Source organism: Bombina bombina, chromosome 7 (genome assembly GCF_027579735.1).
Source record: "Bombina bombina isolate aBomBom1 chromosome 7, aBomBom1.pri, whole genome shotgun sequence".
NCBI classification, from domain to species: Eukaryota; Metazoa; Chordata; class Amphibia; order Anura; family Bombinatoridae; genus Bombina; species Bombina bombina.
This window is the reverse complement of record NC_069505.1, coordinates 425152614-425179115: the sequence shown is the minus strand read 5'-3', so window position 1 is coordinate 425179115 and position 26502 is coordinate 425152614. Positions and strand designations below refer to the sequence as shown.

At 42.4% G+C, this 26502-nt stretch overlaps 2 protein-coding genes across 6 annotated transcripts in view; both read right to left on the bottom strand.

The window, feature by feature from the left end:
- Positions 1 to 26502, bottom strand: part of FAM83F (family with sequence similarity 83 member F) — an 818594-nt gene that overhangs the window by 484378 nt on the left and 307714 nt on the right. The window lies entirely within an intron of this gene.
- TNRC6B (trinucleotide repeat containing adaptor 6B) overlaps positions 1 to 26502 on the bottom strand; it is a 330819-nt gene that overhangs the window by 181954 nt on the left and 122363 nt on the right. For all 5 annotated transcript variants that reach the window (XM_053721289.1, XM_053721285.1, XM_053721286.1 and 2 more), the window contains one exon: positions 5621 to 5968. In XM_053721289.1, the coding sequence (XP_053577264.1) occupies positions 5621 to 5968 (348 nt within the window). The remainder of the gene's footprint in view (positions 1 to 5620; positions 5969 to 26502) is intronic.

Below are 26502 nucleotides of genomic sequence, written 5' to 3'. Positions count from 1 at the left end.
CGCATACCAAAACCTGTGAGGCCATGCTGAAACTACCAGCAACACAAACGATTGTTCCATGATGATTTTGGAGATCACTCTTGGAAGAAGAACTAGAGGCGGGAAATATAAGTAGGTTGGTAACACCAAGGAACTGTCAACGTATCCACTGCATCCGCCTGAGGATCCCTGGACAGGCACCTGGGAAGTTTCTTGTTTAGATGAGAAGCCATCAGATCTATTTCTGGAAGACCTCACATCTAAACAATCTGAGAAAACACATCCTGGTGGAGGGACTGCTCCCCCGGATGTAAAGTCTGACGGCTGAGATAATCCGCTTCCCAATTGTCTATACCTGGGATATGAACCGCAGAAATTAGACAGGAGCTGGATTCCGCCCAAGCAAGTATCCAAGATACTTCTTTCATAACTTGGGGACTGTGAGTCCCACCCTGATGATTGACATATGCCACAGTTGTGATATTGTCTGAAAACAAATGAACGGTTCTCTCTTCAACAGAGGCCAAACCTGAAGAGCCCTGAAAATTGCACAAAGTTCCAAAATATTGATTGGTAATCTCGCCTCTTGAGATTTGCAAACCCCTTGTGCTGTCAGAAATCCCGACAGCTCCCCAAACTGAAAGACTTGCATCTGTTGTGATTACAGTCCAGGTTGGACGAACAAAAGAGGCCCCTAGAACTATACAATGGTGATCTAACCACCAAGTCAGAGATAGTCGAACATTGGGATTTAAGGATATTAATTGTGATATCTTTGTATAATCCCTGCACCATTGGTTCAGCATACAAAACTGGAGAGGTCTCATGCTGCAGTCATGAGACCTAAAATTTCCATGCACATAGTTACTAAAGGGAATGACTGAGATTGAAGGTTCCGACAAGCTGAAACCAATTTTAATATTGGTTGGACACTGAATCTATCTGGAAACCTAAAAAGGTGACCCTTGTCTAAAGAATCAAAGAACTTTTTGGTAAATTGATCCTCCAACCATGTCTTTGAAGAAACAACACTAGTTGATTTGTGTGAGATTCTGCAGAATGTAAAGACTGAACTAGTACCAAGATATCGTCCAAATAAAGAAACACCGCAATACCCCGTTCTCTGATTAGAGAGAGTAGGGCACCGAGAACTTTTGAAAAGATTCTTGGAGCTGTCGCTAGGCCAAATGGAAGAGTGACAAATTGGTAATGCTTGTCTAGAAAAGAGAATATCAGAAACTGATAATGATCTGGGTGAATCGGAATATGAAGATATGCATCTTGTAAGTCTATTGTGGACATATAATGCCCTTGCTGAACAAAAGGCAGAATAGTCACCATTTTGAAAGTTGGCACTCTTATATAATGATTCAAAATTTTCAGATCCAAAACTGGTCTGAATGAATTTTCTTTCTTTGAGACAATAGATAGATTTGAATAAAACCCCAGACCCTGTTCCTGAAACGGAACTGGTATGATTACCCCTGAAAGCTCCAGGTCTGAAACACACTTCAGGAAAGCCTGAGCCTTTACTGGATTTGCTGGGATGCGTGAGAAAAAATCTTCTCACAGGAGGTCTTACTCTGAATCCTATTCGGTACCCTTGAAAGACAATACTCTGAATCCATTGATTTTGGACAGAATCTGCCCAAATTTTTTTGAAGAATCTTAATCTGCCCCCTACCAGTTAAGCCGTCATGGAGATTTGGGGGCTGGCTTTGATTTCTTAAATGGTTTGGATTTACTCCAACCAGATTCTTTGGGGGAAGGATTAGGTTTCTGTTCCTTATTTTGTCGAAAAGGAACGAAAATGGTTAGAAGCTTTAGATTTACCCTTAAGTCTTTTATCCTGAGGCAAAAAAACTCCCTTCCCATCAGTGACAGTTGAAATAATTGAATCCAACTGAGAACCAAATAACTTATTACCTTGGAAAGAAAGAAATAGTAATCTAGACTTAGATACCATGTCAGCATTCCAAGATTTAAGCCACAAAGCTCTCCTAGCAAAAATGGCTAAAGACATAGATTTAACATTAATTTTGATGATATCAAAAATGGCATCACAAATAAAATGATTAGCATGTTGAAGCAAGCGAACAATGCTAGACAAATCAGTATCCGTTTCCTGTTGCGCTAAACTTTCCAACCAAAAGTTGATGCAGCTGCAACATCAGCCAAAGAAATTGCAGGCCTGAGCAGATGACCAGAATATAAATAGGCTTTCCTTAGATAGGATTCAAGTTTCCTATCTAAAGGATCTTTAAAGGAAGTACTATCTTCCACAGGAATAGTAGTACGTTTAGCAAGAGTAGAAATAGCCCCATCAACTTTGGGGATCTTTTCCCAAAACTCCAATCTAACTGCTGGCAAAGGATACAATTTCTTAAACCTTGAAGAAGGAATAAAAGAAGAACCAGGCCTATTCCATTCCTTAGAAATCATATCAGAAATAGCATCAGGAACTGGAAAATCCTCAGGAGTAAACACAGGAGGTTTACAAACAGAATTTAAATGTCTACTAGTTTTAACAGTGAGAGCACTAGTTTCCTCAATATCCAATGTAATCAACACTTCTTTTAACAAAGAACGAATATACTCCATTTTAAATAAATAAGTAGATTTGTCAGTGTCAATATCTGAGATAGGTCAGAGGAGGATAATTCAGTATGTTGTCGGTCATTTGAAATGTCATCAACTTTATGAGAAGTTTTAAAAGACCTTTTATGTTTATTAGAAGGCGGGATGGCAGACAAAGCCTTCTGAATTGTATCAGCAATAAAATATTTTAAATTCATAGGTATAGCTTGTACATTAGATGTTGAAGGAACAACAGGCAATGTACTATTACTAATGGACACATTCTCTGCATGTAAAAGCTTATCATGACAACTATTACATACCACAGCTGGAGATATAATCTCCACAAATTTACAACAAATGCACTTAGCTTTGGTAGAACTGTTATCAGGCAGAAGGGTTCCAACAGTGGCTTCTGAGACAGGATCAGATTGAGACATCTTGCAAATGTAAGAGAAAAAACAACAAATAAAGCAAAATGATCAATTTCCTTATATGGCAGTTTCAGGAATGGGAAAAAAATGCAAACAGCAGAGGCATATAGGAATAGGGTTTTAAATAATAAAAATATTTGGCGCCAAGTATGACGCACAACGCAAACAGATTTTTTTTTGGCGCTAACAACATCCGGAAATGACACACTTGCGTCATTGAAGACGCAACCTTGTGAAAGGAACTCGGCGTCAACCAAGACGCTGGAAATGACAAATTTTGCGTCATCGAACATAACTTTGCGCCAAAAATGACGCAATATACTATGGCATTTTGCGCCCTCGCGAGCCTAATTTTGCCCGCGAAATTTAATGAAAAACAGTCAATTTGAAAAAAAGACTATACCCCAGGCCTGAATTTTTTTTTTTTACTAAAAAATGCTTTTCCCAAATATGAAACTGACAGTCTGCAAAAGGAAATATACATAAACCTGACTCATAAGTACAATACATATATTTAGAACTTGAAAAACATACTTACCAAAAGACACCCATCCACATATAGCAGACAGCCAAACCAGTACTGAAACAGTTATCAGTAGAGGTAATGGAATATGAGAGTATATCATCGATCTGAATAAGGGAGGTAGGAGATGAATCTCTACGACCGAAAACAGAGAACCTATGAAATAGATCTCCCGTGAGGAAAACCATTGCATTCAATAGGTGATACTCCCTTCACATCCCTCTGACATTCACTGTACTCTAAGAATCAGGCTTCAAAATGCTGAGAAGCGCATATCAACGTAGAATCTAAGCACAAACTTACTTCACCACCTTCATAGGAGGCAAAGTTTGTAAAAACTGAATTGTGGGTGTGGTGAGGGGTGTATTTATAGGCATTTTGAGGTTTGGGAAATTTTGCCCCTCCTGGTAGGAGTGTATATCCCATACGTCACTAGCTCATGGACTCTTGCCAATTACATGAAAGGGGTTTTATTCCAACCTCTTCATTGTTCCAAAGGAGGAGGGGACATTCATACCAGTTTTGGATCTTAAAGTCCTGAACAGATTTCTCAGAGTTCCTACTTTCAAAATGGACACTATTCAGACTATTCTACCTTTTGTTCACCAAGGCCAGTTTATGTCAACAATAGATTTAAAGGATGCATACGTTCATGCTCCTATTCACAAGGAACGTCATCAGTTCCTAAGGTTTGTCTTTCTAGACAAGCATTTTAAGTTTGCTGCTCTTCTGCTTGGTCTAGCGTTACAGCTCCAAGAGTATTCTCAAAAGTTCTGGATATCTTGGTTCATGCTCCATCTTTACATTTAGCAGAATCTCATACTAGCAGACTGCTGGTTTTTCTTTAACAGCATGTTGGTTCCTCAAACAAGGGTTGCGTTTCTGGGGGTTCTAATAGATTGCTTCCATGAGCTTTTCATTGACAGAGTTAAAGAGAATAAAAGGGATTTCCACCTGTCAAAACCGTCAGTCTCTCTCTCTTCCCTCAGTTGCTCTTTGCATAGAGGTTTTAGGTCTCATGAAAGCGGCATTGGATGCTATTCTGTTTGGTCATTTTCACATGAGACCTCTTCAGCTTTGTATGCTTCGGCAATGGTGCAGGGCTCATACTCTGTTGTCTTAGAGAATTCATCTAGATTTCAGAACAAGTCAATCTCTGTCTTGGTGGCTGAATCATCGGCTTATTATGCAGGGGGCTTGTTTCGTTTGTCATACTTGGTCTGTGATCACTATAGATTTAAGTCTTTCAGGTTGGGTGGCTGTTTGGGGGTCTAAAAGAGCACAGGATGGTTTGGTCTCCTCAGGAGTCAAGGTTACTTATAAATGTTCTAGAATTCCGTGCAATTTTCAGAGCCCTTTAGATTTGGCCCTAGCTGAGAAAAGCTTCTTATCTCGCTTCCAGACAGACAATGTCACAGCATTTCACGGTTTTCTTCAAAAACTTACCATTAAATCCTGGCAGCCGTTCCAGCACTTCCTCCGCCCGTCGCAAATCAAAATGATGAATCCGGCTTCCTCCAATCACAGCGTTGCATCAGGCCAAGATTCCCCCAGGGGGGAAGCTGTGATTGGGGGAAGCTGTGATTGGAGGAAGCCTGATTCGTCATTTTGTACGTCTGCAGAGGCTTCTGACGGCTGGGGGAATCGCTGGAGCGGCTGCCAGGATTAAAAGGTAAGTTTTAGAAGAAAAGAAGTGAAATGTCAATTTTGATGAATTAAAGTGCCCTTGTTTTTAATAGGTTCATTAAAAACCAGGCGCTAATCCATTAAAATGGACATTCACTTTAAGAACAAAAAAGTCCATACACAGCTGCTCTGTGGCGCAAGAGCTGTATTGGTGCACAATGACATGCACTAAATTCACAAGAACCAAAATATAAATGCTACAAGTAAAACAATTACTTTAATGCCACTTTATACCTATCCGAGCTTTCACCAGAACAAGGCAGCTATGGCACATTTGGAATTTAAGACAGGACATTTTATCGGTCTCTAAAAACAAGACTTATACAACGAAAATACAGTTTATTGTTGAATTATCACACCTGCATTTATCTTACGCACTTATTGGTATGTTTATGAAATAATCTAGGTAATATTAACCCACCTGTTGCAGGGCCGCTTTCTCCCTGCAGCAATGCCCCCGCCCCTGGCTGTGCGTTGCCCGGGACGGCCCCTGGTGTAGCAGAGGAGGAGGGAGTCCCTGCTCCACTCCCCAGCAGCATGCAGGATGCCGGAGGAGGCTGTCCACGCTTCAGTAACACTTTGTGGTCCTGCTGGCAGCGGAATCGCGGCGGCACCTCCCGAGGCATGTAGCGGGCGGTGGTGGGCGGTTGTCCGTTCGGCACTGCCACCCTTTTGGCATTGTTGCCACCGTTGACGGGTGGCGAGGGGGAGCTGCCAGGGAGGCTGGCGGCCGTCGCTTGGCTTGAGCTTGGTTTCGTCACTTCGGGCACTAGGGAAGGAAAAAGATTGACAAGTGGTTAAATCAGGAACACAGCCTGTGACATTATCGCATCAAGACAGGGACTGGTAAATACACTCAGAAAAAGAGAACATTTAAACTGTGAAGTACAGTAACTCAATCACATAGCAATGTAATCTCCTCTGTCTGTGACTTCTAGTTGTTTCCATATAGAAAAGCAGATACGTCCCCACTTAAGACCTCTGCAAGCTGTGCCTAGGTAGTAGATCTTAACTCAAAACTGATATTAAAAGTGCTATTTCATTTTTTAGATACAGCAGCAATTTTAAGAAACATTCCAATTGACTTACATTATCAAATTATGCAGTCTTTATATGCACCCTCTGAGACACCAGCGCCTACTGAGCATGTGCACAAGCTCACAGGGTATGCATATACTAGTCTGTTATTGGCTGATCTCACATGATACAGGGGAGTATTATTGCATTGTCTTTATTATGCACTTGGTCATTATGTCATTATACTGTATTTAGTGCTTCTTTAAACAACTTTCTAATTTACTTCTATTATACATTTTTCTTTGTTGAAAAGCAAGGACATAAGCTTAGGAGCCGGCCCATTTCTGGGGCACTATATGGCAGCAGTTTTACAAGAATGTTATCCATTTGCAAGAGCACTAGATGGCAGCACTATTTCCTGTCATGCAGTACTAATGTTATACATTAGCAAGAGCACTAGAGGGCAGCACTATTTACTGTCATGTAGTACTAATGTTATCCATTTGCAAGAGCACTAGAGGGCAGCACTATGTCCTGTCATGTAGTACTAATGTTATACATTAGCAAGAGCACTAGATGGCAGCACTACTTCCTGTCATGTAGTACTAATGTTATACATTAGCAAGAGCACTAGAGGGCAGAACTATTCCCTGTCATGTAGTACTAATGTTATACATTAGCAAGAGCACTAGATGGCAGCACTATTTCCTGTCATGTAGTACTAATGTTATACATTAGCAAGAGCACTAGATGGCAGCACTATTTCCTGTCATGTAGTACTAATGTTATACATTAGCAAGAGCACTAGAGGGCAGAACTATTCCCTGTCATGTAGTACTAATGTTATACATCTGCAAGAGCACTAGAGGGCAGAACTATTTCCTGTCATGTAGTACTAATGTTATACATTAGCAAGAGCACTAGAGGGCAGCACTATTTACTGCCACATAGTGCTCCAGGTGCCTACCTAGGTATCTCTTCAACACAGAATATCAAGGAAATGAAGCACATTTTATAAAGGAAGTAAATTGGAAACTTTTTTAAAATTGTAGTCTGCCTGAATCAAAACTGGTATTAAAAAGGGACATTAAACGCAAAATTGTTATTTCCTGATTCAGATAGAGCATATCATTTTACCATACATTCTAACTTACTTCTATTATCAAATTTACTTTGTTCCTTAGTATCTTTTGTTGAAATGCAAGAGCAATATATGGTAGCAGTTTTCCAAGAGCACTAGATGTTAGAAGTGTCTCATTTTAATGAGAGCATACTGAGGTAGGCTCAGAAGCGTGTGTATGGTCAGCAGTGTTTGCAATGTTTTACATATAGTGCTCAAGTCACATCAACAAATGTAACAGAGGGAAAATTGATTTTTTTCTGTGCAAATTGTACTGAAACATGAAGAGGTTTAATGTCCGTCTACATAAAACACCACAAAAACATAAATTATGCTTACCTGATAATTTTCTTTTCTTCAGATGGAAAGAGTCCACAGCTGCATTCATTACTTTGGGAATTTAGAACCTGGCCACCAGGAGGCGGCAAAGACACCCCAGCCAAAGGCTTAAATACTCCTCCCACTCCCATCATCCCCCAGTCATTCTGCCAAGGAACAGTAGATGAAACAACAGGGTGAAAAGGTGCCAGAAGAACAAAGATAACAGACGCCCCACAGAAAAAATACGGGCGGGGAGCTGTGGACTCTTTACATCTGAAGAAAATAAAATTATCAGCTAAGCATAATTTAAGTGTTTCTTCATAAATGTAGAGAGTCCACAGCTGCATTCATTACTTTTGGGAAAATACCCAAGCTACAGAGGACACTGAAAACATAAACGGGAGGGTACAAGAGGCGGCCCATTCTTAGGGCATCAGGCCTGAAAACCCCTACCCAACAAAATCCTGCTTCGTCTGAAGCTGAGAACAACTTTGAAAAAAAGGAAAAGGCCCAAGGACACTGACCCACAGATAGTCCACAGCCTTGCTAGAGACCGCAGGGACTAGACTCGACTGAGTCAACAGTCTCCAAGAGACACCGTCCCCAGCAGTCGGTCTTCAAACAACACACCCCTTACTAAAGAAAGGGAACAAACTCCCGCATTCTTCCACAAAGAAAAGGCACGGAGAAAACATGATTGTACTTGTAAAGCGCGGCTAATCGCCCTTATGGGACTTAAGGCGCTGCTCATTTTATCAAACCTCGAAAGGAGGAAAGGCTGAGTAGACCTCACCGGGGATCGAACTTGCAACCCTCGGTTTGCTACAGTGCAGAGTAGCCACAGTGCATTAGTATGCTGAGCTAGCTTCCTGCTAGCATTAGGAACTACAGAAAAAAAAACATAAAAAGGGCACAACAAGTCCTAAATAAGGAGCAAAAACCCAAGAAACTAAGTCAGGCTAACAGAGACCCAGCCAGTTTCATAGAAACAAGGGGAGGCAATGCCCAAACCCCAGAAATACAGAAACCACGGGATAAGGTCTGGAGTCTGAAACAAAGAGAGGATCTTCCCCTAACACAGTGCAACCGCACTCTAAAAACATAATTTATGTAAGAACTTACCTGATAAATTCATTTCTTTCATATTAGCAAGAGTCCATGAGCTAGTGACGTATGGGATATACATTCCTACCAGGAGGGGCAAAGTTTCCCAAACCTCAAAATGCCTATAAATACACCCCTCACCACACCCACAATTCAGTTTAACGAATAGCCAAGAAGTGGGGTGATAAAAAAGTGCGAAAGCATATAAAATAAGGAATTGGAATAATTGTGCTTTATACAAAATCATAACCACCACAAAAAAGGGCGGGCCTCATGGACTCTTGCTAATATGAAAGAAATGAATTTATCAGGTAAGTTCTTACATAAATTATGTTTTCTTTCATGTAATTAGCAAGAGTCCATGAGCTAGTGACGTATGGGATAATGACTACCCAAGATGTGGATCTTTCCACACAAGAGTCACTAGAGAGGGAGGGATAAAATAAAGACAGCCAATTCCTGCTGAAAATAATCCACACCCAAAATAAAGTTTAACGAAAAACATAAGCAGAAGATTCAAACTGAAACCGCTGCCTGAAGTACTTTTCTACCAAAAACTGCTTCAGAAGAAGAAAATACATCAAAATGGTAGAATTTAGTAAAAGTATGCAGAGAGGACCAAGTTGCTGCTTTGCAGATCTGGTCAACCGAAGCTTCATTCCTAAACGCCCAGGAAGTAGAAACTGACCTAGTAGAATGAGCTGTAATTCTCTGAGGCGGAGTTTTACCCGACTCAACATAGGCAAGATGAATTAAAGATTTCAACCAAGATGCCAAAGAAATGGCAGAAGCTTTCTGGCCTTTTCTAGAACCGGAAAAGATAACAAATAGACTAGAAGTCTTACGAAAAGATTTCGTAGCTTCAACATAATATTTCAAAGCTCTAACAACATCCAAAGAATGCAACGATTTCTCCTTAGAATTCTTAGGATTAGGACATAATGAAGGAACCACAATTTCTCTACTAATGTTGTTGGAATTCACAACTTTAGGTAAAAATTCAAAAGAAGTTCGCAACACCGCCTTATCCTGGTGAAAAATCAGAAAAGGAGACTCACAAGAAAACAGAATTTATGTTTACCTGATAAATTACTTTCTCCAACGGTGTGTCCGGTCCACGGCGTCATCCTTACTTGTGGGATATTCTCTTCCCCAACAGGAAATGGCAAAGAGCCCAGCAAAGCTGGTCACATGATCCCTCCTAGGCTCCGCCTACCCCAGTCATTCGACCGACGTTAAGGAGGAATATTTGCATAGGAGAAACCATATGGTACCGTGGTGACTGTAGTTAAAGAAAATAAATTATCAGACCTGATTAAAAAAACCAGGGCGGGCCGTGGACCGGACACACCGTTGGAGAAAGTAATTTATCAGGTAAACATAAATTCTGTTTTCTCCAACATAGGTGTGTCCGGTCCACGGCGTCATCCTTACTTGTGGGAACCAATACCAAAGCTTTAGGAATCGGATGAAGGGAGGGAGCAAATCAGGTCACCTAAATGGAAGGCACCACGGCTTGCAAAACCTTTCTCCCAAAAATAGCCTCAGAAGAAGCAAAAGTATCAAACTTGTAAAATTTGGTAAAAGTGTGCAGTGAAGACCAAGTCGCTGCCCTACATATCTGATCAACAGAAGCCTCGTTCTTGAAGGCCCATGTGGAAGCCACAGCCCTAGTGGAATGAGCCGTGATTCTTTCGGGAGGCTGCCGTCCGGCAGTCTCGTAAGCCAATCTGATGATGCTTTTAATCCAAAAGGAGAGAGAGGTAGAAGTTGCTTTTTGACCTCTCCTTTTACCGGAATAAACAACAAACAAGGAAGATGTTTGTCTAAAATCCTTTGTAGCATCTAAATAGAATTTTAGAGCGCGAACAACATCCAAATTGTGCAACAAACGTTCCTTCTTTGAAACTGGTTTCGGACACAGAGAAGGTACGATAATCTCCTGGTTAATGTTTTTGTTAGAAACAACTTTTGGAAGAAAAACAGAATTTATGTTTACCTGATAAATTTCTTTCTCCAACGGTGTGTCCGGTCCACGGCGTCATCCTTACTTGTGGGATATTCTCTTCCCCAACAGGAAATGGCAAAGAGCCCAGCAAAGCTGGTCACATGATCCCTCCTAGGCTCCGCCTACCCCAGTCATTCGACCGACGTTAAGGAGGAATATTTGCATAGGAGAAACCATATGGTACCGTGGTGACTGTAGTTAAAGAAAATAAATTATCAGACCTGATTAAAAAACCAGGGCGGGCCGTGGACCGGACACACCGTTGGAGAAAGAAATTTATCAGGTAAACATAAATTCTGTTTTCTCCAACATAGGTGTGTCCGGTCCACGGCGTCATCCTTACTTGTGGGAACCAATACCAAAGCTTTAGGACACGGATGAAGGGAGGGAGCAAATCAGGTCACCTAAATGGAAGGCACCACGGCTTGCAAAACCTTTCTCCCAAAAATAGCCTCAGAAGAAGCAAAAGTATCAAACTTGTAAAATTTGGTAAAAGTGTGCAGTGAAGACCAAGTCGCTGCCCTACATATCTGATCAACAGAAGCCTCGTTCTTGAAGGCCCATGTGGAAGCCACAGCCCTAGTGGAATGAGCTGTGATTCTTTCGGGAGGCTGCCGTCCGGCAGTCTCGTAAGCCAATCTGATGATGCTTTTAATCCAAAAAGAGAGAGAGGTAGAAGTTGCTTTTTGACCTCTCCTTTTACCTGAATAAACAACAAACAAGGAAGATGTTTGTCTAAAATCCTTTGTAGCATCTAAATAGAATTTTAGAGCGCGAACAACATCCAAATTGTGCAACAAACGTTCCTTCTTTGAAACTGGTTTTGGACACAGAGAAGGTACGATAATCTCCTGGTTAATGTTTTTGTTAGAAACAACTTTTGGAAGAAAACCAGGTTTAGTACGTAAAACCACCTTATCTGCATGGAACACCAGATAAGGAGGAGAACACTGCAGAGCAGATAATTCTGAGACTCTTCTAGCAGAAGAAATCGCAACTAAAAACAAAACTTTCCAAGATAATAACTTAATATCAACGGAATGTAAGGGTTCAAACGGAACCCCCTGAAGAACTGAAAGAACTAAATTGAGACTCCAAGGAGGAGTCAAAGGTTTGTAAACAGGCTTGATTCTAACCAGAGCCTGAACAAAGGCTTGAACATCTGGCACAGCTGCCAGCTTTTTGTGAAGTAATACCGACAAGGCAGAAATCTGTCCCTTCAGGGAACTAGCAGATAATCCTTTTTCCAATCCTTCTTGAAGGAAGGATAGAATCCTAGGAATCTTAACCTTGTCCCAAGGGAATCCTTTAGATTCACACCAACAGATATATTTTTTCCAAATTTTGTGGTAAATCTTTCTAGTTACAGGCTTTCTGGCCTGAACAAGAGTATCGATAACAGAATCTGAGAATCCTCGCTTCGATAAAATCAAGCGTTCAATCTCCAAGCAGTCAGCTGGAGTGAAACCAGATTCGGATGTTCGAACGGACCCTGAACAAGAAGGTCTCGTCTCAAAGGTAGCTTCCAAGGTGGAGGCGATGACATATTCACCAGATCTGCATACCAAGTCCTGCGTGGCCACGCAGGAGCTATCAAGATCACCGACGCCCTCTCCTGATTGATCCTGGCTACCAGCCTGGGGATGAGAGGAAATGGCGGGAACACATAAGCTAGTTTGAAGGTCCAAGGTGCTACTAGTGCATCCACTAGAGCCGCCTTGGGATCCCTGGATCTGGCCCCGTAGCAAGGAACTTTGAAGTTCTGACGAGAGGCCATCAGATCCATGTCTGGAATGCCCCACAGGTGAGTGACTTGGGCAAAGATTTCCGGATGGAGTTCCCACTCCCCCGGATGCAATGTCTGACGACTCAGAAAATCCGCTTCCCAATTTTCCACTCCTGGGATGTGGATAGCAGACAGGTGGCAGGAGTGAGACTCCGCCCATAGAATGATTTTGGTCACTTCTTCCATCGCTAGGGAACTCCTTGTTCCCCCCTGATGGTTGATGTACGCAACAGTTGTCATGTTGTCTGATTGAAACCGTATGAACTTGATCCTCGCTAGCCGAGGCCAGGCCTTGAGAGCATTGAATATCGCTCTCAGTTCCAGAATATTTATCGGTAGAAGAGATTCTTCCCGAGACCAAAGACCCTGAGCTTTCAGGGATCCCCAGACCGCGCCCCAGCCCATCAGACTGGCGTCGGTCGTGACAATGACCCACTCTGGTCTGCGGAACGTCATCCCTTGAGACAGATTGTCCAGGGACAGCCACCAGTGAGTCTCTGGTCCTCTGATTTACTTGTATCTTCGGAGACAAGTCTGTATAGTCCCCATTCCACTGACTGAGCATGCACAGTTGTAATGGTCTTAGATGAATGCGCGCAAAAGGAACTATGTCCATCGCCGCTACCATCAACCCGATCACTTCCATGCACTGAGCTATGGAAGGAAGAGGAACGGAATGAAGTATCCGACAAGAGTCTAGAAGTTTTGTTTTTCTGGCCTCTGTTAGAAAGATCCTCATTTCCAAAGAGTCTATAATTGTTCCCAAGAAGGGAACCCTTGTTGACGGGGATAGAGAACTCTTTTCCACGTTCACTTTCCAGCCGTGAGATCTGAGAAAGGCCAGGACAATGTCCGTGTGAGCCTTTGCTTGAGGAAGGGACGACGCTTGAATCAGAATGTCGTCCAGGTAAGGTACTACTGCAATGCCCCTTGGTCTTAGCACCGCTAGAAGGGAGCCTAGTACCTTTGTGAAAATCCTTGGAGCAGTGGCTAATCCGAAAGGAAGCGCCACGAACTGGTAATGTTTGTCCAGGAATGCAAACCTTAGGAACCGATGATGTTCCTTGTGGATAGGAATATGTAGATACGCATCCTTTAAATCCACCGTGGTCATGAATTGACCCTCCTGGATGGAAGGAAGAATAGTTCGAATGGTTTCCATCTTGAAAGATGGAACCTTGAGAAACTTGTTTAAGATCTTGAGATCTAAGATTGGTCTGAACGTTCCCTCTTTTTTGGGAACTATGAACAGATTGGAGTAGAACCCCATCCCTTGTTCTCTTAGTGGAACAGGATGAATCACTCCCATTTTTAACAGGTCTTCTACACAATGTAAGAACGCCTGTCTTTTTATGTGGTCTGAAGACAACTGAGACCTGTGGAACCTCCCCCTTGGGGGAAGTCCCTTGAATTCCAGAAGATAACCCTGGGAGACTATTTCTAGCGCCCAAGGATCCAGAACATCTCTTGCCCAAGCCTGAGCGAAGAGAGAGAGTCTGCCCCCCACCAGATCCGGTCCCGGATCGGGGGCCAATATTTCATGCTGTCTTGGTAGCAGTGGCAGGCTTCTTGGCCTGCTTTCCCTTGTTCCAGCCTTGCATTGGTCTCCAAGCTGGCTTGGCTTGAGAAGTATTACCCTCTTGCTTAGAGGACGTAGCACTTTGGGCTGGTCCGTTTTTACGAAAGGGACGAAAATTGGGTCTATTTTTCGCCTTGAAAGGCCGATCCTGAGGAAGGGCGTGGCCCTTACCCCCAGTGATATCCGAGATAATCTCTTTCAAGTCAGGGCCAAACAGCGTTTTCCCCTTGAAAGGAATGTTTAGTAGCTTGTTCTTGGAAGACGCGTCAGCCGACCAAGATTTCAACCAAAGCGCTCTGCGCGCCACAATAGCAAACCCAGAATTCTTAGCCGCTAACCTAGCCAATTGCAAAGTGGCGTCTAGGGTGAAAGAATTAGCCAATTTGAGAGCATTGATTCTGTCCATAATCTCCTCATAAGGAGGAGAATCACTATCGAGCGCCGTTATCAGTTCATCAAACCAGAAACATGCGGCTGTAGTGACAGGGACAATGCATGAAATTGGTTGTAGAAGGTAACCCTGCTGAACAAACATCTTTTTAAGCAAACCTTCTAATTTTTTATCCATAGGATCTTTGAAAGCACAACTATCCTCTATGGGTATAGTGGTGCGTTTGTTTAAAGTAGAAACCGCTCCCTCGACCTTGGGGACTGTCTGCCATAAGTCCTTTCTGGGGTCGACCATAGGAAACAATTTTTTAAATATGGGGGGAGGGACGAAAGGAATACCGGGCCTTTCCCATTCTTTATTAACAATGTCCGCCACCCGCTTGGGTATAGGAAAAGCTTCTGGGAGCTCCGGCACCTCTAGGAACTTGTCCATTTTACATAGTTTCTCTGGGATGACCAACTTTTCACAATCATCCAGAGTGGATAATACCTCCTTAAGCAGAATGCGGAGATGTTCCAACTTAAATTTAAATGCAATTACATCAGGTTCAGCCTGTTGAGAAATGTTCCCTGAATCAGTAATCTCTCCCTCAGACAAAACCTCCCTGGCCCCCTCAGATTGGGTTAGGGGCCCTTCAGAGATATTAATATCAGCGTCGTCATGCTCTTCAGTAACTAAAACAGAGCAGCCACGCTTACGCTGACAAGGGTTCATTTTGGCTAAAATGTTTTTGACAGAATTATCCATTACAGCCGTTAATTGTTGCATAGTAAGCAGTATTGGCGCGCTAGATGTACTAGGGGCCTCCTGAGTGGGCAAGACTCGTGTAGACGAAGGAGGGAATGATGCAGTACCATGCTTACTCCCCTCACTTGAGGAATCATCTTGGGCATCATTGTCATTATCACATAAATCACATTTATTTAAATGAACAGGAATTCTGGCTTCCCCACATTCAGAACACAGTCTATCTGGTAGTTCAGACATGTTAAACAGGCATAAACTTGATAATAAAGTACAAAAAACGTTTTAAAATAAAACCGTTACTGTCACTTTAAATTTTAAACTGAACACACTTTATTACTGCAATTGCGAAAAAACATGAAGGAATTGTACAAAATTCACCAAATTTTCACCACAGTGTCTTAAAGCCTTAAAAGTATTGCACACCAAATTTGGAAGCTTTAACCCTTAAAATAACGGAACCGGAGCCGTTTTAACACTTTAACCCCTTTACAGTCCCTGGTATCTGCTTTGCTGAGACCCAACCAAGCCCAAAGGGGAATACGATACCAAATGACGCCTTCAGAAAGTCTTTTCTAAGTATCAGAGCTCCTCTCACATGCGACTGCATGCCATGCCTCTCAAAAACAAGTGCGCCACACCGGCGCGAAAATGAGACTCTGCTTATGCTTTGGGAAAGCCCCAGAGAAATAAGGTGTCTAATACAGTGCCTGCCGATATTATAATATCAATAAACCCAGATAAAATGATTCCTCAAAGCTAAATATGTTTTAAAACTGAATCGATTTAGCCCAGAAAAGTCTACAATCTTAATAAGCCCTTGTGAAGCCCTTATTTACCATCGTAATAAACATGGCTTACCGGATCCCATAGGGAAAAATGACAGCTTCCAGCATTACATCGTCTTGTTAGAATGTGTCATACCTCAAGCAGCAAGAAACTGCACACTGTTCCCCCAACTGAAGTTAATTGCTCTCAACAGTCCTGTGTGGAACAGCCATGGATTTTAGTTACGGTGCTAAAATCATTTTCCTCATACAAACAGAAATCTTCATCTCTTTTCTGTTTCTGAGTAAATAGTACATACCAGCACTATTTTAAAATAACAAACTCTTGATTGAATAATAAAAACTACAGTTAAACACTAAAAAACTCTAAGCCATCTCCGTGGAGATGTTGCCTGTACAACGGCAAAGAGAATGACTGGGGTAGGCGGAGCCTAGGAGGGATCATGTGACCAGCTTTGCTGGGCTCTTTGCCATTTCCTGTTGGGGAAGAGAATATCCCACAAGTAAGGATGACGCCGTGGACCGGACACACCTATGTTGGAGAAACCAGGTTTAGTACGCAAAACCACCTTATCTGCATGGAACACCAGATAAGGAGGAGAACACTGCAGAGCAGATAATTCTGAAACTCTTCTAGCAGAAGAAATTGCAACTAAAAACAAAACTTTCCAAGATAATAACTTAATATCAACGGAATGTAAGGGTTCAAACGGAACCCCCTGAAGAACTGAAAGAACTAAGTTGAGACTCCAAGGAGGAGTCAAAGGTTTGTAAACAGGCTTAATTCTAACCAGAGCCTGAACGAAGGCTTGAACATCTGGCACAGCTGCCAGCTTTTTGTGAAGTAACACAGACAAGGCAGAAATCTGTCCCTTCAGGGAACTAGCAGATAATCCTTTTTCCAATCCTTCTTGAAGGAAGGATAGAATCTTAGGAATCTTAACCTTGTCCCAAGGGAATCCTTTAGATTCACACCAACAGATATATTTTTTCCAAATTTTGTGGTAAATCTTTCTAGTTACAGGCTTTCTGGCCTGAACAAGAGTATCGATAACAGAATCTGAGAACCCTCGCTTCGATAAGATCAAGCGTTCAATCTCCAAGCAGTCAGCTGGAGTGAAACCAGATTCGGATGTTCGAACGGACCCTGAACAAGAAGGTCTCGTCTCAAAGGTAGCTTCCAAGGTGGAGCCGATGACATATTCACCAGATCTGCATACCAAGTCCTGCGTGGCCACGCAGGAGCTATCAAGATCACCGACGCCCTCTCCTGATTGATCCTGGCTACCAGCCTGGGGATGAGAGGAAACGGCGGGAACACAAAAGCTAGTTTGAAGGTCCAAGGTGCTACTAGTGCATCCACTAGAGCCGCCTTGGGATCCCTGGATCTGGACCCGTAGCAAGGAACTTTGAAGTTCTGACGAGAGGCCATCAGATCCATGTCTGGAATGCCCCACAGCTGAGTGACTTGGGCAAAGATTTCCGGATGGAGTTCCCACTCCCCCGGATGCAATGTCTGACGACTCAGAAAATCCGCTTCCCAATTTTCCACTCCTGGGATGTGGATAGCAGACAGGTGGCAGGAGTGAGACTCCGCCCATAGAATGATTTTGGTCACTTCTTCCATCGCTAGGGAACTCCTTGTTCCCCCCTGATGGTTGATGTACGCAACAGTTGTCATGTTGTCTGATTGAAACCGTATGAACTTGGCCCTCGCTAGCTGAGGCCAAGCCTTGAGAGCATTGAATATCGCTCTCAGTTCCAGAATATTTATCGGTAGAAGAGATTCTTCCCGAGACCAAAGACCCTGAGCTTTCAGGGATCCCCAGACCGCGCCCCAGCCCATCAGACTGGCGTCGGTCGTGACGATGACCCACTCCGGTCTGCGGAATGTCATCCCTTGTGACAGGTTGTCCAGGGACAGCCACCAACGGAGTGAGTCTCTGGTCCTCTGATTTACTTGTATCTTCGGAGACAAGTCTGTATAATCCCCATTCCACTGACTGAGCATGCACAGTTGTAATGGTCTTAGATGAATGCGCGCAAAAGGAACTATGTCCATTGCCGCTACCATCAAACCGATCACTTCCATGCACTGCGCTATGGAAGGAAGAGGAACGGAATGAAGTATCCGACAAGAGTCTAGAAGTTTTGTTTTTCTGGCCTCTGTCAGAAAAATCCTCATTTCTAAGGAGTCTATTATTGTTCCCAAGAAGGGAACCCTTGTTGACGGAGATAGAGAACTCTTTTCCACGTTCACTTTCCATCCGTGAGATCTGAGAAAGGCCAGGACAATGTCCGTGTGAGCCTTTGCTTGAGGAAGGGACGACGCTTGAATCAGAATGTCGTCCAAGTAAGGTACTACAGCAATGCCCCTTGGTCTTAGCACAGCTAGAAGGGACCCTAGTACCTTTGTGAAAATCCTTGGAGCAGTGGCTAATCCGAAAGGAAGCGCCACGAACTGGTAATGCTTGTCCAGGAATGCGAACCTTAGGAACCGATGATGTTCCTTGTGGATAGGAATATGTAGATACGCATCCTTTAAATCCACTGTGGTCATGAATTGACCTTCCTGGATGGAAGGAAGAATAGTTCGAATGGTTTCCATCTTGAACGATGGAACCTTGAGAAACTTGTTTAGGATCTTGAGATCTAAGATTGGTCTGAACGTTCCCTCTTTTTTTCGGAACTATGAACAGATTGGAGTAGAACCCCATCCCTTGTTCTCTTAATGGAACAGGATGAATCACTCCCATTTTTAACAGGTCTTCTACACAATGTAAGAATGCCTGTCTTTTTATGTGGTCTGAAGACAACTGAGACCTGTGGAACCTCCCCCTTGGGGGAAGCCCCTTGAATTCCAGAAGATAACCTTGGGAGACTATTTCTAGCGCCCAAGGATCCAGAACATCTCTTGCCCAAGCCTGAGCGAAGAGAGAGAGTCTGCCCCCCACCAGATCCGGTCCCGGATCGGGGGCCAACATTTCATGCTGTCTTGGTAGCAGTGGCAGGTTTCTTGGCCTGCTTTCCCTTGTTCCAGCCTTGCATTGGTCTCCAAGCTGGCTTGGCTTGAGAAGTATTACCCTCTTGCTTAGAGGACGTAGCACTTTGGGCTGGTCCATTTCTACGAAAGGGACGAAAATTAGGTTTATTTTTTGCCTTGAAAGGCCGATCTTGAGGAAGGGCGTGGCCCTTACCCCCAGTGATATCAGAGATAATCTCTTTCAAGTCAGGGCCAAACAGCGTTTTCCCCTTGAAAGGAATGTTAAGTAGCTTGTTCTTGGAAGACGCATCAGCTGACCAAGATTTCAACCAAAGCGCTCTGCGCGCCACAATAGCAAACCCAGAATTCTTAGCCGCTAACCTAGCCAATTGCAAGGTGGCGTCTAGGGTGAAAGAATTAGCCAATTTGAGAGCATTGATTCTGTCCATAATCTCCTCATAAGGAGGAGAATCACTATCGACCGCCTTTATCAGCTCATCGAACCAGAAACATGCGGCTGTAGCTACAGGGACAATGCATGAAATTGGTTGTAGAAGGTAACCCTGCTGAACAAACATCTTTTTAAGTAAACCTTCTAATTTTTTATCCATAGGATCTTTGAAAGCACAACTATCCTCTATGGGTATAGTGGTGCGTTTGTTTAAAGTGGAAACCGCTCCCTCGACCTTGGGGACTGTCTGCCATAAGTCCTTTCTGGGGTCGACCATAGGAAACAATTTTTTAAATATGGGGGGAGGGACGAAAGGAATACCGGGCCTTTCCCATTCTTTATTAACAATGTCCGCCACCCGCTTGGGTATAGGAAAAGCTTCTGGGAGCCCCGGGACCTCTAGGAACTTGTCCATTTTACATAGTTTCTCTGGGATGACCAACTTGTCACAATCATCCAGAGTGGATAATACCTCCTTGAGCAGAATGCGGAGATGTTCCGACTTAAATTTAAACGTAATCACATCAGGTTCAGCTTGTTGAGAAATGTTCCCTGAATCAGTAATTTCTCCCTCAGACAAAACCTCCCTGGCCCCATCAGACTGGGTTAGGGGCCCTTCAGAACCATTATTATCAGCGTCGTCATGCTCTTCAGTATCTAAAACAGAGCAGTCGCGCTTACGCGGATAAGTGTTCATTTTGGCTAAAATGTTTTTGACAGAATTATCCATTACAGCCGTTAATTGTTGCATAGTAAGGCGTATTGGCGCGCTAGATGTACTAGGGGCCTCCTGAGTGGGCAAGACTCGTGTAGACGAAGGAGGGAATGATGCAGTACCATGCTTACTCCCCTCACTTGAGGAATCATCTTGGGCATCATTGTCATTGTCACATAAATCACATTTATTTAAATGAATGGGAATTCTGGCTTCCCCACATTCAGAACACAGTCTATCTGGTAGTTCAGACATGTTAAACAGGCATAAACTTGATAACAAAGTACAAAAAACGTTTTAAAATAAAACCGTTACTGTCACTTTAAATTTTAAACTGAACACACTTTATTACTGCAATTGCGAAAAAACATGAAGGAATTGTTCAAAATTCACCAAATTTTCACCACAGTGTCTTAAAGCCTTAAAAGTATTGCACACCAAATTTGGAAGCTTTAACCCTTAAAATAACGGAACCGGAGCCGTTTTTAACTTTAACCCCTTTACAGTCCCTGGTATCTGCTTTGCTGAGACCCAACCAAGCCCAAAGGGGAATACGATACCAAATGACGCCTTCAGAAAGTCTTTTCTAAGTATCAGAGCTCCTCTCACATGCGACTGCATGTCATGCCTCTCAAAAACAAGTGCGCAACACCGGCGCGAAAATGAGGCTCTGTCTATGATTTGGGAAAGCCCCTAAAGAATAAGGTGTCTAAAACAGTGCCTGCCGATATTATTATATCAAAATACCCAGAATAAATGATTCCTCAAGGCTAAATATGTGTTAATAATGAATCGATTTAGCCCAGAAAAAAGTCTACAGTCTTAATAAGCCCTTGTGAAGCCCTTATTTACGATCTTAATAAACATGGCTTACCGGATCCCATAGGGAAAATGACAGCTTCCAGCATTACATCGTCTTGTTAGAATGTGTCATACCTCAAGCAGCAAGAGACTGCTCACCGTTCCCCCAACTGAAGTTAATTGCTCTCAACAGTCCTGTGTGGAACAGCCATGGATTTTAGTGACGGTTGCTAAAATCATTTTCCTCATACAAACAGAAATCTTCATCTCTTTTCTGTTTCTGAGTAAATAGTACATACCAGCACTATTTCAAAATAACAAACTCTTGATTGAATAATAAAAACTACAGTTAAACACTAAAAAACTCTAAGCCATCTCCGTGGAGATGTTGCCTGTACAACGGCAAAGAGAATGACTGGGGTAGGCGGAGCCTAGGAGGGATCATGTGACCAGCTTTGCTGGGCTCTTTGCCATTTCCTGTTGGGGAAGAGAATATCCCACAAGTAAGGATGACGCCGTGGACCGGACACACCTATGTTGGAGAAAGAGCAGATAATTCAGAAACTCTTCTGGCAGAAGAGATGGCCAAAAGGAACAAAAAACTTTCCAAGAAAGTAATTTAATGTCCAATGAATGCATAGGTTCAAACGGAGGAGCTTGAAGAGCTCCCAGAACCAAATTCAAACTCCAAGGAGGAGAAATTGACTTAATGACAGGTTTTATACGAACCAAAGCTTGTACAAAACAATGAATATCAGGAAGAATAGCAATCTTTCTGTGAAAAAGAACAGAAAGAGCAGAGATTTGTCCTTTCAAAGAACTTGCGGACAAACCCTTATCTAAACCATCCTGAAGGAACTGTAAAATTCTCGGTATTCTAAAAGAATGCCAGGAAAAATGATGAGAAAGACACCAAGAAATATAAGTCTTCCAGACTCTATAATATATCTCTCGAGATACAGATTTACGAGCCTGTAACATAGTATTGATCACAGAGTCAGAGAAACCTCTTTGACCAAGAATCAAGCGTTCAATCTCCATACCTTTAAATTTAAGGATTTCAGATCCTGATGGAAAAAAGGACCTTGTGACAGAAGGTCTGGTCTTAACGGAAGAGTCCACGGTTGGCAAGAGGCCATCCGGACAAGATCCGCATACCAAAACCTGTGAGGCCATGCCGGAGCTACCAGCAGAACAAACGAGCATTCCTTCAGAATCTTGGAGATTACTCTTGGAAGAAGAACTAGAGGCGGAAAGATATAGGCAGGATGATACTTCCAAGGAAGTGATAATGCATCCACTGCCTCCGCCTGAGGATCCCGGGATCTGGACAGATACCTGGGAAGTTTCTTGTTTAGATGGGACGCCATCAGATCTATTTCTGGAAGTTCCCACATTTGAACAATCTGAAGAAATACCTCTGGGTGAAGAGACCATTCGCCCGGATGCAACGTTTGGCGACTGAGATAATCCGCTTCCCAATTGTCTACACCTGGGATATGAACCGCAGAGATTAGACAGGAGCTGGATTCCGCCCAAACCAAAATTCGAGATACTTCTTTCATAGCCAGAGGACTGTGAGTCCCTCCTTGATGATTGATGTATGCCACAGTTGTGACATTGTCTGTCTGAAAACAAATGAACGATTCTCTCTTCAGAAGAGGCCAAAACTGAAGAGCTCTGAAAATTGCACGGAGTTCCAAAATATTGATCGGTAATCTCACCTCCTGAGATTCCCAAACTCCTTGTGCCGTCAGAGATCCCCACACAGCTCCCCAACCTGTGAGACTTGCATCTGTTGAAATTACAGTCCAGGTCGGAAGCACAAAAGAAGCCCCCTGAATTAAACGATGGTGATCTGTCCACCATGTTAGAGAGTGTCGAACAATCGGTTTTAAAGATATTGAGATATCTTCGTGTAATCCTTGCACCATTGCTTCAGCATACAGAGCTGAAGAGGTCGCATGTGAAAACGAGCAAAGGGGATCGCGTCCGATGCAGCAGTCATAAGACCTAGAATTTCCATGCATAAGGCTACCGAAGGGAATGATTGTGACTGAAGGTTTCGACAAGCTGTAATCAACTTTAGACGTCTCTTGTCTGTTAAAGACAGAGTCATGGACACTGAATCCATCTGGAAACCCAGAAAGGTTACCCTTGTCTGAGGAATCAAAGAACTTTTTGGTAAATTGATCCTCCAACCATGATCTTGAAGAAACAACACAAGTCGATTCGTATGAGATTCTGCTAAATGTAAAGACTGAGCAAGTACCAAGATATCGTCCAAATAAGGAAATACCACAATACCCTGTTCTCTGATTACAGACAGCAGGGCACCGAGAACCTTTGTAAAAATTCTTGGAGCTGTTGCTAGGCCAAACGGCAGAGCCACAAACTGGTAATGCTTGTCCAGAAACGAGAATCTCAGGAACTGATAATGATCTGGATGAATCGGAATATGCAGATATGCATCCTGTAAATCTATTGTGGACATATAATTCCCTTGCTGAACAAAAGGTAAGATAGTCCTTACAGTTACCATCTTGAACGTTGGTATCCTTACATAACGATTCAATATTTTTAGATCCAGAACTGGTCTGAAAGAATTCTCCTTCTTTGGTACAATGAAGAGATTTGAATAAAACCCCATCCCCTGTTCCGGAACTGGAACTGGCATAATTACTCCAGTCAACTCTAGATCTGAAACACATTTCAGAAATGCTTGAGCTTTTACTGGATTTACTGGGACACGGGAAAGAAAAAATCTCTTTGCAGGAGGTCTCAACTTGAAACCAATTCTGTACCCTTCTGAAACAATGCTCTGAATCCAAAGATTGTGAACAGAATTGATCCAAATTTCCTTGAAAAAACGTAACCTGCCCCCTACCAGCTGAGCTGGAATGAGGGCCGCACCTTCATGTGGACTTAGAAGCAGGCTTTGCCTTTCTAGCTGGCTTGGATTTATTCCAGACTGGAGATGGTCTCCAAACTGAAACTGCTCCTGAGGATGAAGGATCAGGCTTTTGTTCTTTGTTGAAACGAAAGGAACGAAAACGATTATTAGCCCTGTTTTTACCTTTAGATTTTTTATCCTGTGGTAAAAAAGTTCCTTTCCCACCAGTAACAGTTGAAATAATGGAATCCAACTGAGAACCAAATAATTTGTTACCCTGGAAAGAAATGGAAAGTAAAGTTGATTTAGAAGCCATATCAGCATTCCAAGTTTTAAGCCATAAAGCTCTTCTAGCTAAAATAGCTAGAGACATAAACCTGACATCAACTCTGATAATATCAAAAATGGCATCACAGATAAAATTATTAGCATGCTGAAGAAGAATAATAATATCATGAGAATCACGATGTGTTACTTGTTGCGCTAAAGTTTCCAACCAAAAAGTTGAAGCTGCAGCAACATCAGCCAAAGATATAGCAGGTCTAAGAAGATTACCTGAACACAGATAAGCTTTTCTTAGAAAGGACTCAATTTTCCTATCTAGAGGATCCTTAAACGAAGTACCATCTGACGTAGGAATAGTAGTACGTTTAGCAAGGGTAGAAATAGCCCCATCAACTTTAGGGATCTTGTCCCAAAATTCTAATCTGTCAGACGGCACAGGATATAATTGCTTAAAACGTTTAGAAGGAGTAAATGAATTACCCAAATTATCCCATTCTTTGGAAATTACTGCAGAAATAGCATTAGGAACAGGAAAAACTTCTGGAATAACCACAGGAGCTTTAAATACCTTATCTAAACGTTTAGAATTAGTATCAAGAGGACCAGAATCCTCTATTTCTAAAGCAATTAGTACTTCTTTAAGTAAAGAACGAATAAATTCCATTTTAAATAAATATGAAGATTTATCAGCATCAACCTCTGAGACAGAATCCTCTGAACCAGAGGAATCATCAGAATCAGAATGATGATGTTCAGTTAAAAATTCATCTGTAGGGAGAGAAGTTTTAAAAGATTTTTTACGTTTACTAGAAGGAGAAATAACAGACATAGCCTTTTTTATAGATTCAGAAACAAAATCTCTTATATTATCAGGAACATTCTGCACCTTAGATGTTGAAGGAACTGCAACAGGCAATGGTACTTTACTAAAGGAAATATTATCTGCTTTAACAAGTTTGTCATGACAATCAATACAAACAACAGCTGGAGGAATAGCTACCAAAAGTTTACAGCAGATACACTTAGCTTTGGTAGATTCAGCACTTGACAGCGATTTTCCTGTAGTATCTTCTGACTCAGATGCAACGTGAGACATCTTGCAATATGTAAGAGAAAAAACAACATATATATAAAGCAAAATTGATCAAATTCCTTAAATGACAGTTTCAGGAATGGGAAAAAATGCCAAAGAACAAGCTTCTAGCAACCAGAAGCAATAAAAAATGAGACTTAAATAATGTGGAGACAAAAGTGACGCCCATATTTTTTCGCGCCAAATAAGACGCCCACATTATTTGGCGCCTAAATGCTTTTGGCACCAAAAATGACGCCACATCCGGAACGCCGACATTTTTGGCGCAAAATAACGTCAAAAAATGACGCAACTTCCGGCGACACGTATGACGCCGGAAACGGAAATAGAATTTTTGCGCCAAAAAAGTCCACGCCAAGAATGACGCAATAAAATGAAGCATTTTCAGCCCCCGCGAGCCTAACAGCCCACAGGGAAAAAGTCAAATTTTAAGGTAAGAAAAATGTTAAATTAAAATGCATTATCCCAAATATGAAACTGACTGTCTGAAAAATAAGGAAAGTTGAACATTCTGAGTCAAGGCAAATAAATGTTTGAATACATATATTTAGAACTTTATAAACAAAGTGCCCAACCATAGCTAGGAGTGTCACAGAAAATAAGACTTACTTACCCCAGGACACTCATCTACATATAGCAGATAGCCAAACCAGTACTGAAACGAGAATCAGCAGAGGTAATGGTATATATAAGAGTATATCGTCGATCTGAAAAGGGAGGTAAGAGATGAATCTCTACGACCGATAACAGAGAACCTATGAAATAGACCCCTTAGAAGGAGATCACTGCATTCAAATAGGCAATACTCTCCTCACATCCCTCTGACATTCACTGCACGCTGAGAGGAAAACCGGGCTCCAACTTGCTGCGGAGCGCATATCAACGTAGAATCTAGCACAAACTTACTTCACCACCTCCATCGGAGGCAAAGTTTGTAAAACTGAATTGTGGGTGTGGTGAGGGGTGTATTTATAGGCATTTTGAGGTTTGGGAAACTTTGCCCCTCCTGGTAGGAATGTATATCCCATACGTCACTAGCTCATGGACTCTTGCTAATTACATGAAAGAAAGGCAACTGAAGACGAAGGTCCACAAGTCGCACAAAGGTATCTCAGAATACCGAAATATTCAGACCGAAACCTCATGCAGCAAGCTCAGATAGATCTGACGAACAACACCTGAAGCAAAAACACTGCATGCTGCAGTCTTCTAAAAATGACTCTG